The 18,106-nt window shown below is 37.4% G+C and overlaps 2 protein-coding genes across 2 annotated transcripts in view; one reads left to right on the top strand and one right to left on the bottom strand.

Annotated features, from left to right (window-relative positions):
* Positions 1 to 259: 259 nt before the first annotated feature.
* Positions 260 to 8,333, bottom strand: LOC124794858 (dnaJ protein homolog 1). Its single transcript, XM_047258527.1, has 3 exons — positions 8,178 to 8,333; positions 1,122 to 1,935; positions 260 to 1,012 (listed from the first exon to the last, which is right to left on the bottom strand). The coding sequence occupies exons 2-3, from the start codon at positions 1,926 to 1,928 to the stop codon at positions 779 to 781; spliced, it is 1,041 nt and encodes a 346-aa protein (XP_047114483.1). The 5' UTR covers positions 1,929 to 1,935; positions 8,178 to 8,333; the 3' UTR covers positions 260 to 778.
* Positions 8,334 to 8,438: 105 nt separating this feature from the next.
* Positions 8,439 to 18,106, top strand: part of LOC124795524 (very-long-chain enoyl-CoA reductase) — a 58,119-nt gene continuing 48,451 nt past the window's right edge. The window contains exons 1-3 of the mRNA XM_047259595.1: positions 8,439 to 8,574; positions 8,677 to 8,727; positions 14,362 to 14,675. Coding sequence (XP_047115551.1) covers positions 8,569 to 8,574; positions 8,677 to 8,727; positions 14,362 to 14,675 — 371 coding nt within the window. The 5' untranslated portion in view covers positions 8,439 to 8,568. The remainder of the gene's footprint in view (positions 8,575 to 8,676; positions 8,728 to 14,361; positions 14,676 to 18,106) is intronic.

Below are 18,106 nucleotides of genomic sequence, written 5' to 3'. Positions count from 1 at the left end.
TTCTTATTGCAAAAGATATTTCACAAAAACAACCAGGCCTACTAAAAGATCTTGCACATTAACCATAAACTGAGCAGTAACAAACAATAGATTAATGACCTGAATTTTTTTTACTTCTGTATATGTGTTTTTATGGTTTGTACCTTTTCCCTAATCTAGATGTGTGGGGACACACACACACACACACACACACACACACACACACACACGGCCCCAACTAAGGTTAAAGGAAAATGAGGGTTCTGTTTCATAAAAAATGCAACTTTAATACAAATTTTATTAGCTAAGCTATTGGTTACACAATACTATTCACAAACTAATTATTTACAATATGTATGCAGGCCCACAGAACAGGCAGACAATATAGCATTGTACTAAAACGTACAAAATACAGATTGGAAAATAATAATGTTTACAAATAAAAATTAAATCTTTAATTAAATTTATTACAAATATAGACAAGAACGAGATAGTGACACTGTCACCATTTTGTTATATTCAGTCAACATTGCCACATTCTCACATAACATTCTTGCAGCAATTTAAGGAAAATCTAGACACACACACTTGCACAGAAGAGCAGATTCACTCTCAGATCACACAGCATAAAAGGAACACACACTCTTTACAACAGTCTTTTCATGTAACTGCCAAACCAACAAAGAACGAAAAATGATAATCACATTCTACATGGAAAAGATGAATGAATCTGCATTGCAAGTAGGAGAACAGACTTCACTTAAACAGCTTTAACCATAAAATACCCCCACATTAACATTCAATTTGGCAATGTATCATATAAAATGTCTCTGACACTTTGCGAGAGAACATCAGGGAATTTAATATCAAATGAAACCAACAAGTCCCCTTTCCTGCTTGGTTCCTTTGGGAATGGCAGACCATGACCCTGAATGCGCTTCACTGTAGTTGGTTTCACTATCTCATTTGTGAGATTTATAGGAATTTTTTCGCCTGTCAGCGTAGGAACCTGGACGACAGTTCCACATAACGCCTGAAAGAGGACAATTATCATTCAGATTGGGTTGTATTAAATTGCGAGTACATAGTATTTAATACCAGAGACCAAATGAACATAAATACTAAATAAATAAAAAACTTACCTGTTTCAAAGTAATTTTTGAAGTGAAGCGGATGTCACTTCCTTCTCTCTTGAAAAGAGGATGTGGCTTGTCTCTTATTATGAAAACAATATCAGCTGGAATTTTGTTTCGGCCTTGGTCCCCTTCACGCTGGAAGGTAATTTTCGTACCTGCCTTCCAACCAGGTTTCACACTTATTGTCAACACTTTATCCTCTTTACGTGTAGAACCATCAGGCTGCAAAACCTTCCTTGATATCTTCATTTTCTTGGTGCAACCTCGCAGAATGTCCTCTAATGTTACATATAAATCATGTTCAATTGGAGCATCCTGTATTTTGTCCTTGCTACGAGTAGGAGATCCACCAGGATGGTAGTTGAAAGAATGAGATCTGAAAGCAGGACCACCTGATTTCATGCCCATTGAGGTAAATGGATCATCTAACTCCATGTCATCAAAGATTCTGTTGCCACCAGGCCCACTCATTTCAAAGAAAGCTTGGAATGGGCTTGAAGACCCGAAGAACTGGGCAAATGTTGCACGTGGATCGCCGTGGAATGTGTAAGTGAATCCAGGTCCACCACCTTCAGCTGCACCAGGTGCACCTCCCTTCAGCCCTTCCTCGCCGTATTTGTCATACACGTCTCTCTTCTTTTTATCACTTAAAACTTCATAGGCTTCAGCTACCTCCTTAAACCTTTCCTCTGCACCTGGGCTCTTATTTTTGTCAGGATGGTACTTCAGAGCCAACTTGCGGTAAGCTTTTTTAATTTCATCATCTGTGGCACTTTTGGGGACTCCCAGGATTTTGTAATAATCTTTCCCCATCTTCAACCTGCAACAAAAGAATGACCCATGTCAAAATTATATTAATCAATACTTACAGTATCCTGAAGAACTAACTACAAGTTATCACGAACAAGTCATCAGGTATGATTGTCTACTACCTTATAGTAGTAAATTTGTCTCCGTCAGATGGAAATTTTCTCATTGTTATAAGGAGTTGATTTTCTTTTATCAAGTCTGCATATTCTGGACATCAATCATTGCTAATGCATTCACATTCATTTGCTATGACTGGAAGTTGAAATAGAATAAAACAAAGCCTAAACCACACCAGCTCCCACATGTGACAATTCAAATATGGGAAATATTTGACACTGCTCTTGATACTGTGAGCAACTGTGACAACATGATACATGATCGATAAATATAAACACTATGGAGATCCCTGCATCTTCTGTATTATTGCTATTTACACTTATATTTCTGACGTAGCTAAAGGAAATGCAATCACTTGAACCAATTCTTAATTAGTGCTCTCATCAATTTTGTCTATTGAAGTGGTTTTCTGAAAGAGGATATAAATTACTGCTCTCATCAATTTTGCCTATCAAAGTATTTTGGTGAAAGAGGATACAAAGTTACCTCCATTTACGTAACAGTGATAGTAATGTTCTTTCCATTTTGACATGTTTGCAGCTAACTGCAGATAAAAGGAAATAGTAAATGATGCCTGCATATGCTTGCAACACAGGATTTACAAACCATTATTACTGCAGTTAATAATTCTTCCTGTACAAGATAAATGTTATTTCAATAATGAAGTGTCATTTAGGCATGTCTGATATTTTTCGAGATTTCAAATTGTGCTTGAGAATGGCTATATAGTGGAAATCATGATTGTGCGAAATAAATTAATAAAATTCTGTAGTCAAATAGGGGAAATTTAAAAAAGAAAAAAACTGTCACGGGATTTAATCAAACTGTTCAGGTCCTTCACTGAAATCCAAAATTTTGTTTCGTGTGAAATTGTGGTAAAAGAACTTTTTATATCTAAATGTAATGTTCTCCTTACGAGAGAGAGTACTAACAAGTATTTCCAACAATTTACAAATTAATGGCAAGTACTACAATTGATGGAGCTGGAGTATGTACCATGGACCAATGATTTTTTAAAAGTGTACAGCCTAGTAATAACAACTCTTACTGTCTGCAGCTGGCAGGATAGTATTACAACTACACTATCATACCAGTTCCTTCGTCATTTAGGTCCAATGTTTTCTTTATACTTAAGATCCCAAAATCAAACAAGAAAGGACATTGTCAAAATGAATGTTAAACTGGAGTGTTTTCATGGCCTAGCAAAAGAACTCTTAGACAATGAGAACAGTATGCATAAACATTTAATCACATAAAGAGATTGACTTCCCATCCAGACTAACTCAGAAACTACTACAAACCTAATTTTTACTGCACTCAACTGCTACCTCTACTAACCTAATACATTAGGGAGAAATGCCCATCAACATGCGTCATTCAAAACATTATGCCAGCTGAAGTGGGACTCAAAAATGAATAAGTTGTGGCAGTAAATTATAATGACTCTGTATGAAGTGATTTACAGGATGCATTTAGAACTCACCCCTAATCTGCCACTTCACTGGTGAAAATGCCTGCTTCAGGCAATATGTTTCTATTACTGTGGCCAAGTTGGTAACATACAGCTAGGTAACCAAAAAAGGTGCCTGACAACAGCCAATGCGCCTCAACATGCTTTGAGAACCAAAATTTTAAGATTTGAAAACTGTTGTCCCAAGCTTTTCTATTGCTCTCCACCACCTGTTGGAATATATTAAGTACTAGACAAACCGGCAATTGCAACAAATGTAATAGACTTAAGATTTACATCACAATTTCCTTCTCCCTATTCTGCCCATCTCCTCCTCTGATATTCTCCTCCTTCCTCTGTTCTATGCCCACCCCTCTTCCCCCCTACCTCTGTGACTTTTTGAGCCTTGTTTATTGTTATTAAAAACAAAACCTCACTTAGAGTGGGTAAAATGGTTGGGATCATTGGTATACACAGTACAAGACAGATCTCTACAGATACTTTTCAGTTAACAGGAAGGCTGTACACAATGCCACCTGGAAGTTTAGTATCATGAAGAAAACTGAAGTAACTCTGTGAAGAACATTTCAAAATTTTTGATAATTTCACACACTGTCTTGTCTGTATATAGTTGCATAGATGAGACATCTGTGATTAATGTGGATTGTCATGACTAAAGTGTAATAGTTGTGCAGTAACTGAAACATATTGCTGACTGCAATTTGTTCTGAAATTACCACACATCCTGAGGTTGTGGTTAAATTGGGACAGAAGAGGAACTAACTTTGCCCACTACAGTCCCCATGGCTGACTAAAACCTACTGTCATGTTCCCATCACAACTCTATAGCTAAACTCCAAAAGCCATCTTGCAGTGTGTGGCTGAGAGTAATTTGTCTACCACCACCACTTCCTTTCTTTCTTGTTCCAGTCATGAATTGTTCACAGGAATAACTGCTCGTAAGCCTTAATGTGGGCCAAGTCTATATAATTTTATCTTCACTGTCCTAGATACACATAGCAGGAATCAATATACTTTTGCTGACTTCTACAAATGCACCCTGTCGGAACTTTAAACAGTAAGCCACATTGTGACGCAGAATGCGTTTCTTGCAGTGCCTGCCAGTGGAATCTGCTGAGCATCTCCAGCATGCTTTCACACGTAATAAACAAAACACTAATGAAATGTGCAGCTCTTTTTTTAATCTTCTCCATTTTCCCTGTCGGCCTTATCTGGAATAGATTACACAGATGAGCAATATTCAAATATTGGTCAAACAAGGGTTTTTGTGAGCTATCTACACTGCGAGTTGATTAAACTTCCTGAAGATTCTTCCAGTGAATCTGACTTGCATCTGTCTTAGCTGCAATCAATTTTAGGTGATTGTTCCACTTTAAATTGCCCGATACGCACACTCCTAGGTATTTTGTGACTGCTTCCACTGATTGTTTTGCAATCATGTAGGCATACTGTAATTTGTCTTTCTGACTATTTATCCACAATATGGGGCATGGCCAAAGTTATTTTTATACCTGAAGATTTCTCTCCACTGAGAGTGGCATGCTGTGATCTGTTTGCTAGAAACTCTCCAACCTGAACACAGTGTTGGTCTGATTTTCAGTATGTGCATATTTTGTTCACTATATGGCAGTGCAGAACTATTGAATAACTTACGGAAATCAGGGAACACGACATCCACCTGGGTGAGAGTATCTACTGATGCCAATAAAAATACGTAAATTGCAGCACCACTACTTTTATCTCTGCTTACCTATGAATGGCAACTTCAAATTAAATACGAAGAGTGTTAATTGTAACTACTTGGTACATGTTAACAGCACAAACTTTGTCCAAGAACATTACACACTTCTGAAAAATTTAATAGTAAGTTAAGGGAGAAAATTATTAAAGGCGAGAGACACATTAAGATGTGTATGTGCAACTGCAGTATCACTCAAAATCTAAAAGTGCCACCATATCTGTATGTATACGCAATGTTTACTACTGTATGTACACACAATGTTTACTATCCCCGCACCTTTAACACTTTAAACAAATCTGTTTCCAAGTGCTTCACACAATGCAAGTTCTTTTTACATACATTCTTGAAGAATTAAATATGTGTAACTTAAGTACAACCACAAATGTTACCTTGTAGATTGCATAAGAAACATTCTCACCTACAAAAATGTTAATACCTGAATAGTTTTTTTTTTCCTTTCTCATAGTTTATTGAGCACATTCCCACAAAATATAAAACTTTTGTCACTCCACATATAATATTACAGCAGTATTACCCATTTATCTCTTATTTCCATAACAGAAATTAAAAACTTGACACTACGTAGCAAGAATTTATGATTAATGATAAATCGAGAAATAGTAGTACAGTGTACACTGCTCTTTTAAAATGTTGGTAAAGATACTATGATACTATGAAAACCTACAGTTCCTAACTCTAAGCACCTCTTCAGGTTCAAACATATACAATCTTAAACCCATATATGTAAAATGCATTTCACATTTTCAACATTAAATCGCACAGATTTCACAATATTGACCTATGTCGCAACCTACTATATTTGCTGTACATGCGAGTAGCAGACGAATCAGGATAAGAATATAGTATACCCATACTGAATAATCAATTTTCATAATTATCAAAAGATGGAATGATAGCAACCATATCCCACATTTACTATTAGTGTGTAACAATGGAACCAATTCCTATTAATTAGCATGTAGCCAAGCACCTTTATTATTTAAATGTCACTGCACATTTAACACACCTATGTTGTCAATGCAGGTATGTTAGTCAAAAAGAAAGTATGTGATAACATCCTTAGCCGCCATTTACTAGCAAACAATTATGCAAAATATGTTAATAACTTACGAAAGTTGAGAATATAATGAAGTTTTACTGTAAATTAGTGAACAAAATAAATTTATCCATATGAAATCTCCCCATAAATTACTTATCCCAATAACTGCCCCCCCCACCCCCCAAATCCTCATTGCTACAAACAAAATACAAACTGTCAACCTTACAACATCCCATTGCTCCAGTTTCCCCAACAGCCCTACAAGACAGCATTGTCAAGATCAATGTGTGTCCTATTAGGAGTATCAGAACACCTAGTAACAGTGATATGCAAATACTATTTCTACTTAACTTTGAATGTTTCAATTTGTCTGCTATGACAATTTCACAGCAAAACAACTAATATGCTGCCTAAAATACAGAAACAATTTTACATGGATAAACCATGAATTGTCAATGTATACGCAGTCACAATACCCAAGTTCCATGAAAGACTATTCTTTTTCCATCACAAGCTAGACAAATATACACTTGCAGTTACCCATGCAGTAACAGTTTATAATTTAATCATCACACCTCATTAGCATATGCAGTTGGGAAAGCTAACAAATGTGAATGCCAAATACAGATTTTGCTAATAGAATGGTCTGTGGTGACGACTAACGTCACAAAAATAAATTGCGTAGCGTGTTCAGAAAACATATTTGGTAATGGAAAAATCAGTTATTTTGAAATTATGCACAAATACAATACACAAAATACGAAAATTTCAAGGGGTCGGGCCACGGAGTATCTTTTACCCACACCTAATTTCCGGAATCTTCCAAGATCCATAACTTATCTGATTTTTCAGATATTTACAGCTTTGATTCCATTGTCACGCTGTCGCAACCTCAGGTGCTAATATAAAAGCAGTACTATGCGCGTTGTTTTAATGTGGTTACTCTATTAACTTAAAGTCAAGACTTGGGAATACACATTGGGGGCAATACGGATACTATCATCAAAACATTGCATTTTTCGCGCAGATATCGATTTATCACATTATCATGTGGTGTCAACTGCTTTATTGACGACGTCCTGAAGGGTAACATCATACTGCACACAAATTCTACGAAAGACTAATCACTTCTGTTGGAGATACTGATTCTGCCATAAAAGCTTACCAACAGTAAATGTAAACAAGATCAAAATATGACGTAACCTAACCATTTAGAACTATAAATAACTTGTTGAAAGCTCTGCTACTGTAACTTCTACCACAAACCATTCTCGGTTGGAATTTACAACGAACTATCTCCTTTATTGGCTAATGTTTTCTTTAATATGCCTATTGTGAGAGAATGAATACGACCTTAGAATAAATGTGACATTAGATGCAATTAGTTTGTTTAGCACGAGAGCAATTACATAATTTGATATGAGCGCCTATATAAACTAACTTGCCCTAAATTTTTACTGTTATATCATGATACCTGCCACGTAATTTTTTATGCGACACGTTACGTGGAATTATCTCCGTCAAAACTGCAACGTCTAAACTTTTCGAAGTGCATTACGCAGATAATACAAAGAGAGGAAAAAATGGCAAAGGACAGTGAATAATCCAATGCACTCTGAACGTACGATAACATAAAATGGCTCTACAAAGGAAGCGAAACTTCGCACCCAACCAATACGATCAACCTTTTCCTCAAATATTAAAATATAATTCATTTTCACTCACATTTACGACGAAGAACTAAAATAGTTCGGTCTTGCTTCACTGCAACACACTGCGAATCATTACTCAGCAGAGAACACAGTAGCATCCATTTTTAAAATATAAATAAAAGCGTCTAAAATAACATATGGGAGTACTTACGATTTACAACGATGTAGAAGATTCTGCAAATAATTTAAACAAACACACGAGCGACAGCACAACTCACACGACTTCGTCAAACTAAACCCTTACGCGCTTCTGCTCCGTGCATATATACCCACACTCTTCGAGAATATTCCGGAAGCGTCTGTACGCTGGCAGATTTCCAACACGGCAAAGATAACATTTGGAAAGATGTACTCAACGTTTCGATTATCGATATTTTACCTTCGAGCTGTCTGGTGTAACATCCTTGTTGCTGAAGTGCTTCTACCTGTCGGCAAAGAAACGATACTAAGTTTTGCCTTAGTCAGGTTTTATGCAAATATAATGCGGGAGGTACGGATAAACTGGTTGGAAGTTGAGCGTTGAGCGCCGTAGATTAAGCAGGATGAATGTAAGCTGTGAAGTCAAATGTAGCGATAGATATGAAATGCAGTTTGTTAATATAATGTGGTTAATATTATTAAATGATGTTGATATGTTTTGTTTCTTTCAGATTGAAATTTTCGCTGCCCAAGATTCAAAACGTACCGGAACTCTCGATAATGTAAGTCACTGTAAAATTATTACGGAAATTATCAGCATCAAAACTTTATTTCAGAAGTGGGGCCCATATTGCTCTATTTTGCTATTTCCTGTGGTTACTTAGTTAAGGAATTTATATTAAAATAATAAAATGCTAATACAGATTCTAAACAATGCATATGATTGACCATCTCCAAGAATCTGAGAAATCATGTTTAATGGGAATAATTATCACGCCCAAGAAAAAGGAAACAAAGTCGTTACTATGTTTTTTCTGGTAGCGCTGTTTGTTGCGTGGTCAAGAATATTTGATAGAATTCGTAATTGACAGCATGCTGATAGCTGCTGATTTCAAAGTAAGATTTAGCGGCAAAAAAGCATTAAGGAAAGGTTTCGGAATATGTCAAGTTAGCACATAAATGAAGCTCTAATGTGCGCTAGAATGTTGCACGAGATGGTGTTGGAACACTTAAGTTTCCCATTCAAAAAGGAAAAAAGAAAAACCTAGCTTTTCGGTGTTTATTGATCAGCAGACGTGGAGTTACCAAGACCACCGTGTGCAAAATAAAATAACTTTCAAACTTATTATTTATTCAACAGAATATGGTTCAAAGTTGTTGATAATGATACCTCATGCAAAAGTCTTTCTGGAGACCTACACGTTCTTGCTCTTATGCTAATACATTTCCTGCCTAGTGGTATCTGTGGTTGATAAGAGGAGTGTACTGAAGATGAACTGGGCAGTTGACAGCCATAATATCGGAAGTAAAACCTAGTTACAAAATACATTTGCCCAGTGTACTTTTATTGAAAGTGTATGTGGTGTAAATATGACTGGTCACGCAGTCTGTGAATACTGTCAGACTGTGCCAAACGTTTACCAAAAGCTGTAAACACAATACACATTGACACAAATCCACATGATTGTGGATGTGCAACCTTATAATACTTGATAAATGTAACAGGTTACAGTGATTAATACTTTCAGCTGAAACTCAGAGCTATCAAGTTTGAGCCTAACTTTAAATGTTGACATTTAAAGTCCATAAGGATCTAGTTGATCTAGTCCTCTTCAAACCCCAAATCAGGAATTTGATGAAATGGACAGGATCGTTCCTATCATTAGTGTTGATAGGAAGAAAAGTTTTGTAGAGTTGATCTCTCAGAAACACTTTAAAGTTGTAGATGAGAAAGCAGTAAACATGTGGCACCTTGCAGGTTTACCTTATACTGCTGGATAGTTGTTGATTTATTATTAACTGTGTCGCTAATTCCAGTATAGAATATTAAATACAAGCTGCTGTTAACTATGTGGGTTTCCAACATTATGAAACTAGGTATCTTTCAGTTTGAACGGGAAGTGACTGCATCTGTCCCAACATTAGAAGTGGGACATCATTGCTCAAATCAACCCCATCTTTCCCTACAGTTCCTAAAAATATAATTGCTTTATACGTATTTAGATGTGTTCTCAGTCAATTGTCGTGGGAATTTTGCTGTTTATTGTGGTAGATTAAAGCAGCAGCAACCTCTGTATTCAACAGGTTCGTCATCAAAAAGTCAGGGATGAGTCATTCCATGCCAAATCAAACTATCTGCCAACCTGACCCTTTCAGATTTTCATCAAATTTTGTGTGTTCATTGCCCATGAGAATGAAAAATGTCAAATTTCATCATTTTAGCACAACTACGACAAATGTAATGGCCGCCGGAAAAATCGAAAAATGTATGTAATTTGACAATCACTGCTGATACTAACCGCTGTAACTTCTAGATCTGTGAAACAGGTAATTTTGGGAAGTGCTACGAAGATTTCAAATAGAAAAGTCAAGTTGGGATGACATTTGGAGATACAAATTAATATCTACAGCTATGTGATACAATAAAGCAATACTAATTGAATGCAAACTGCAACAAAATGGCACAGACTACTGAGAAACATGTTAACAATTAAAACACTGTTGTGATAGCAACACACATTAAGATAGCAAGATAAACTGGACAATAACGAGCATTTGCAATATGCAAGGTAACAGGCTATGACCTCGGACTTCCAGGAGGCAAAATGTGATATTATCATCTCTACCAAATGTGTGGAATGCATGGCAAGTGGATTAAAATTTATACAAATGTATAAAGACCTACCATGCCTCAGTGCTGGCTAGCAAGAGATCACTGTGCATATTTTGGCAAGTGATCACTGTGGATCTTTTGGTGAATGGACAGATATGTCACATGCAGTTCTCACATCGGCCTTCGTAAGAATGTCTGTCTTGTCCACAGTAAAGATGACAGGTTTCTTGGAGTATTCAGATGAAGTTGAACAGCCATTATGATGCAGAAAGTTTTCAGAATACACCCAAGGCAACAGTGACCTTCATGCGTGCATGCAGCAAACTCAGTAATATCACTGAGGTATGACACTTGTTGTGGCCCCACGTTATTTGATATGTGGTTAATTGGAGAAAAACTTTATGGTCTTTGGGAATAACACATTGTAGCTTATGGATACCTGCACTAGTGCAAACCTGTGCAAATTTCTCTTGAAGGAGAGCCGCATCATCACATTATTAGTTCTTTAACGAAAGTCGCACACAGTAATGTTCTTGTAACACCATTCAGACAACTGTCTTCTCATCTGAGAGTTGTAGAGGCACCGCAGAGTGGCACAGGACGCATGTCTGAGTGATACCATTATTATTATTATTATTATTATTATTACGGTCATTTTCCGTGCGGTGTGACAAGCAAATGCCACACTGAACAATCATTGAAATCGCTGATCAAAAGACACGTTTGCAAAATTGTTGCGGGTTTTGTAAAGGGCCACAGCACCATCTGAAAAGTAGTAAATGTACCCGAGTGTTCTATGAAAATGAGATATCGTGAAGTTTACCAAATGATGTTGGATAGGCTGAACACTCAGAGGAAATATAATCAATTGCATGATATTGTGGATGTCTATAATAAATAGCGAATGGATGAATGGTGGCCTGTGTGATGATCCAGTGGTACCTCTCTCATCCTGCAGTGTAAATGCCAAATTCTCTGCAAAATCTTTCAACAACGTATCCATTGTCACAAAGTGTCTTCCAGCTGGTGAAGAAATTCAGACAATTGGGTGGTTATAAAGGAGTGCAGAGCAGCCCCCTCCACCTCTGGCCCAAGAAGTCTTCCACAGAAGATAGAAGAGTGAAGGAAGTTGTTGTATATATGCACAGTTTGTATGTTGTTTCATCAATACCATTTTCATCAAACAGCTCTCCTGGGTATCTCATGAGACACTGTACCTGGGCAGTTCTCATATGTTGACATATTACTTCTGCTGTGCGAGATAGCAATTGATCTTGGCAATACTGTGTACATGTTAAGTAGAAAGTCTGCTTCTCATGTCAACTCTTTCAATCTGTAACCTTCCAACATGAGCTTCACAGTTTGGTGAATACTGCAGATACACACACTGTCAGTACCAGTTGCACCAGACAGAAAACAGTTCTTGGACCATAACTGGCAAATTTTGGATAATGCTTCTTTCATGGCCTCGATGTTTATCTTAGTGCTTGATACAGCTCATTTGGGTTTCCTTACACCAGTAATCTCTATTTATGAACTGTGGAATCGTTTTCCTTGAGAAAAACAAAATCTTTTTTCCCAGCAAACAGCAGCTGTTGTAGAATTTTGTCATAGAGTTCACAATATGTTCACTTAGGTCACAGATTAGGAGTTACTAAGATACATCTTTGGCTAGTTGTTTTGCCTTTCTCACGAAATAGTTTGAGGCTCCAAAGCCATATTTAGTGCTTTGAATGCCTTAACCTTTTGGAAGAAGTGTCAACATTTGGATCTGCTCACTGATTATGGTGCTAGTACTGAATTTCCCTTTCACTTGCATTATAATTTCAGATTCCACATTTGTTTCACCCACTCCAATTTTTTTTTTTTTTTTTTTTTTTTTTTTACTTTGCAGTAGTGCTCTCTCTCTCTTTCTCTCTCTCTCTCTCTCTCTCTCTCTCTCTCTCTCTCTCTCTCTCTCTCTCTCTCCCCCCCCCACCCCCCCTGCAGTAGTGCTCTCTCTCTCTCTCCCCCCCCCCTCCCCCTTCTTCACCAGGGATTTGCCAAGGGATAACACACAGTCATTTGTTACAAGTAAAGCAATGTGTAGGACAACAGACATGTCTGACATGCCAGAGGAGTAATGAAGGTTTGGAATTCCTGTCTGTGTAGTTGGTTCAGTGACAGGCATTGTTTGTGTGTCATATTTTTACTACATCTATCACATATTTTGTGGTCTGTCATTCCTCATCATAGCGACAAAACACATTTTCCCTGTGAATAATAAAATAGCTTGTTACTGGCTTGTTCATATTGTTACCTACTGTGTGTTGCTATCACATCATCTTTTTAACTGTTAACATGTTGTCAATACTTTGTCATTTAGTTGCAGTTTGCATTCAATTTATACGCTTTTATTCTATCACATTACTGTATGTGTTAATTTGTATCTCCTAATCCAGATGGCATCCTGAATTCATTTTTTTACTATGTTGTGCAGTGCAACATGAAGGTGCAAATATTTTTCAAAAATTTTGAAGATATGTTTTGAGACATTCAGGATAAACGTCACTGACCTTACTCATGTATATTGTTTCAATGTTGCCATGTTGGATATAATTTGAAAGCTTGTTCCTAGCTCTTTCCAAAATTACCTGTTTCGTAGTTCTGTCTCTACTAGAACAGAAGTTACAGCCATGTGTGTCAACAATGTTAGTTGAATTTTCCGTGCATTTTTAAAAATCAGGACAGCCATTAGTTTTTGTAGATGTTAGTTCTAAAATTTTGCAATTTTCATTCCCGCAATGTGTGCAATGAACACACCAAAGTTGACAAAAATTGGACATGGTTGCGTTGAAAATTGTACTTTCCTGTGTTGATTTGGCATGTAATGACCCCGATTTCACATGTACTGGTAAGACTTTTGAGGAATCTATTTTCTACAATTACTGTGATTTACATGCATCAGAAAAACTTGAATGAAATGATAAAAGTGTGTTAACTGTCAATGTCAATTAAATTCACCAACAGCCCTGTATCTTAAGATGTTATTTTATTTTATTTTGAAGGCTATCAGTTTCATGACTTCACTACACCATCTTCAGGCTCCATACGCATCTCTCCAAATAAACAAAAATGTCATATAGAGCCATAAATCTCTGGAGGTCATTAATTCAATTGTTACACTAGTGTTTCATTCAAAGACTTGATAGTAACTCACTGAAACACTAGTGTAACGATTGAATTCACGACATCCAGAGATTATGGCTCTATATGACATTTTTGTTTGTTTGGAGAGATATATATGGAACCTGGAGATAGCACAGTGAAACGCTAAAACTGGTGGCCTTTAAAATAAAATAAAATAAAATAAAATTGTAAGATAAACGGCTGTTGGTGAATTTAATTGATATTGACAGTTACTTAACTAGCCGATGTCTCCTGTCCATGTTGAACCAAGAGAGGCAAAGTCTGTTAACTTTTCAATAAGCAAAGTTATTTATATTTTATTGATATATTGCTGTCATTATAATGCAAAGAATATTTTTGATAGTTTGTTTATCAGCATGTAAGTTTTTTATAAACAAATTAATGTAAATTTCAGGTGAGTCCCTCAAGCAACATAAGAAACATCAAGAAACAGATTGAGGAGTTGAGGCCAAAGTTATACCCTGATAGGCAGTCAGTCAGACTTGAACCAAAGGGAAAGACATTGAAGGATGAAGAGACTGTGAGCTCATTGGGATTAGGAAATGGATCTAAACTGTACGTAAAAGATCTTGGGCCTCAAATAGGGTGGAAAACCGTTTTCTTAGCAGAGTATGCTGGTCCACTTGCAGTGTACTTGTGGATTTATCAGAGACCATGGCTGTTCTATGGTTCAGATGCTGCAGCACTACAACCACATCCTGTAGTTCAGTATGTATTTTATTCCAATATAAATTTTCATTTTATTTCGGTCTTTATTGGTTTGAGAGTAATTTACTTGGTCTTAACACTTACCAGGCAGAAAGGGACTTATAAAATTATTACTATATCACCAAGTCTGAGTGGGGAAAAAAGACTTGTCAACTTTCATTTCTGATACCATCTTACTGCAGCTTATGATCAACATTTTTCTAAACTTGTGTTCACACAGTGTTTTTTGTGTGCAAATTTTAATAACCTTCACAGTAATGTCCCCAAAGATAAAGCCACAAGGTGACGACCTTAAGAGAAAGAAAAGACCTTAGAAATGAAGCATAAAATCATTGAAAAATACGAACAGGGTGTGAGCGTTGCTGATTCAGCACGCACATACAGTTGGTCTACATAAACTATTTGCACTGTCCTCAAGAATGAGGACAATATTATGCAGATAGATGCTTCAAAAGGGAGTGACAATAATATCTAAACAGCAGTTTTATATTCTGGACGATGTTGAAAGGTTGCTCCTCACATGGATAAATGAAAAACAATTGCAAGGTGACACTATTAACAAGATAATCATTTGTGAGAAGGCAAGAATGATTTTCATTAACTTCGTTAAGAAGATACAAAGAAGGCTGCTTTGTATGCTGAAAATCATCACCCCAATAAAGCAGTGGCTACATATGCTACAAATTTATTTGATGATAATGCTGTGTCGCATTTTTGTCAAAAGTTGGTGTCAGCTGAAAAAATGTTTACAGATACCTTCCTAGAAAAAAGAACTAGTTCAGTATAGTGAATAATAAGGTGCATAATAATGTACGAGGGTTGTACCAAAAGTAATGTTTCCATATTTTTTACAAATAGAAAACATTCTTTATCATTATTAATTTATACATCATTCAAAAGCTTACAATTTTGTCTATTTTTCAACATGGTCTCCTTTTTTGACACACTTTTGAAGATGGTGCTCCAGCTTTTGTATTACGAAGTCAAAGAAGTCTCCCGCCAACTCGTTGAGGAAGTGTGTGACCTCTGCTCGGACTTCGTCACTCTTGAAGCGTTTGCCACCAAAGTGTTCCTTTAGCTTGGGGAAGAGGTGATAATCGCTGGGGCTAAATCTGGGTTTATGGGGGATGGGGCATAACAGTCCACCCAAATTTCTTCAAAAGCTCCTGTGTTTGATGAATGGTGTGGAGTCTAGTATTGACGTGAAGAAGCACTACTCCCTCCATCAGTTGTCCTCTCCAGTGATTCTGGATTTCTTGCTGAAGTTTGGTTAATGTTTCACAACATATGTCTGAGTTTATTGTCTTCCCAGGTTGCATGAAATCGATGAGTAGTACCCCCTTTTGACCCCAAATCACAGTCGCCATAACCTTTCCTGCCGACTGCGTTTGTTCCAGTTTCTTTGGTGACGGTGAACCGGAGTGACGCCGCTGATGACTGTTGTGTTGTTTCGGGGGTGTGACGATAGTCCAACAACATTCTGCTTGTTGCCTCCCCCTTCACATTGTTGAAGAAACTTGCAAGCAGTCAAGTTGTTGCTCCTTGTGTCCGTCAGTCAGCATCCACACACTTTTCGATAACCCAACGTTTCTGTTAAAGGTTTTTCAATAGTGTTGTGGGAAGCTTAGGAATGCCTTCAAGTTCATGGACAGTGACCTTCCGATCTTTGAGCAGCTCACTGTTGATCTCCTGGACGATCGCATCCAGGACTGGCAGTCTTCCACTCCATTCATCATCATGAACTTCTGTGCAATCCTCAGAAAAAGCCCTGCACTCTTCACAATAAACCTCAGTCAGTTGCCAATGAATCTCCATGGGCAGTAACTTCTTTGGGTGGAGAAACCGGATTACTGCTCGAACCTCGCACTTGGTGGGAGCGGCGATCAGCATTTCCACCTCTGATGGCTGCTAAGACAACACTGAGCGACGCTTCAAATTGCGGACATGTGGGCTCGAGACTGGGGGAACCTCTGCGCACGGCACTGTTATCGGATTTAGCCTAGCATCTTCCCTCGAGGCTGTAGCTGATTGGGAACCTTACTTTTGGTACAACCCTCGTATGTATAATTTTCTTTGAATAAATGTCATGAATAAGATAAAACTTTTTGTACTTTTTCTAAAATCATATTGGCAAAGCAAAATAATTTGTGGGCAGACCAACTAAAATTATTTGTTTACTTTGTACTGCACTTGTGTGTTTTGATGGTTTAAACCCGAACAGGGTTGGAAGATCAGTAAAGAGAAAATTCTTGATCCGTTACTGGTTTTGTCTGCTTCACCATTGACTCGGTAATAGAAAAAAAGAGCCATCACCTTGTATTTCTTAAAACTGTAAAACCCAAATTATGCCATCAGTGTAAGATTTAGTTGATTCTGCTTCCCTCCACGTCTTATTTCCTCGCAGTAGTCTCTGTGGAGTGTGATCCACACTTATAATTTTTACTGGGACTGTTACACGTGTAGTAGGGAGCAACCTATTAAATCTATAGACATACTCAGCAACCTGTTGTGAAGTGCATGGTAGAGGGTACTTCCCATTGAATCAGTTATTAGGGCTTCCTCCCATTCCATTCACATATGGAGTGCAGGAAGAGAACACTAGTTTAATCTTGTCTTTGCTCGTTGTAGGGGAGCCATACAAAAATGGTTGTAGTATCTTCAGAGATTCATCAGTTAAAGCTGGTTCTTGAAACTTGCTAGTGGGCTTTCTGAGGATAGTTTGTGTCTATCTTGAAGTGTCTGCCATTTCACTTTGTTCAGCATATCTGTGACCTTCCTCGGAGTGTAGTAAACCTGTGCTATCCTTCAATATGTACATTTCATATCCCCTGTTAGTCCTATTTTGTGCAGGTCCCACACACTTCAGCAATGTTGTAGAATGGATGGCATGAGTGATTTGTGAGCAATCTCACTGGTAGACTGATGTTATTTCCCGGGTATTCTACCATTGGACCAAAGTTTGTCACCTGCTTTACCTGCATGTGCATTCGTTGCATTTTATATCCCTAGAGTGTGTTGCACGCAGGTATTTGTATGAGTTGACAGCTCCCAATTGGGACTCATTAATACTTTAATCATAGGATACTGCACAGTTGTACATTTTTGCCACTCTTTGTACCACTTTGGAAGGTTATCGAGATCTGATTGAATGTGTGTGCAGGTTTTTTTCAGATAGTAGATTATAGAAAAATGCAATGCATCATTAATGAAGTCTGAGGTTCACTGCAGGATCATTACTGTACAACAGAAACAGCAAGGGTCCCAAAACAGTTTCATGGGGCAGTTCCAGAAGTTACACCTACATCTGTCAATGGCACACTGTCAGTCTGTCCTTCCTACCAAGAAATCAGTTCAGTCACAAATTTCACTTTATGCACCATACAATTGTACTTCCAGTTCAGTAATAAGCTTAGCTATGGTACTGCTTCAAA

The sequence above is a fragment of the Schistocerca piceifrons genome, chromosome 4, assembly GCF_021461385.2.
Source record: "Schistocerca piceifrons isolate TAMUIC-IGC-003096 chromosome 4, iqSchPice1.1, whole genome shotgun sequence".
Classification (NCBI taxonomy): Eukaryota; Metazoa; Arthropoda; class Insecta; order Orthoptera; family Acrididae; genus Schistocerca; species Schistocerca piceifrons.
The sequence above is the reverse complement of the archived record's forward strand: the minus strand, read 5'-3'. Positions and strand labels throughout refer to the sequence as shown.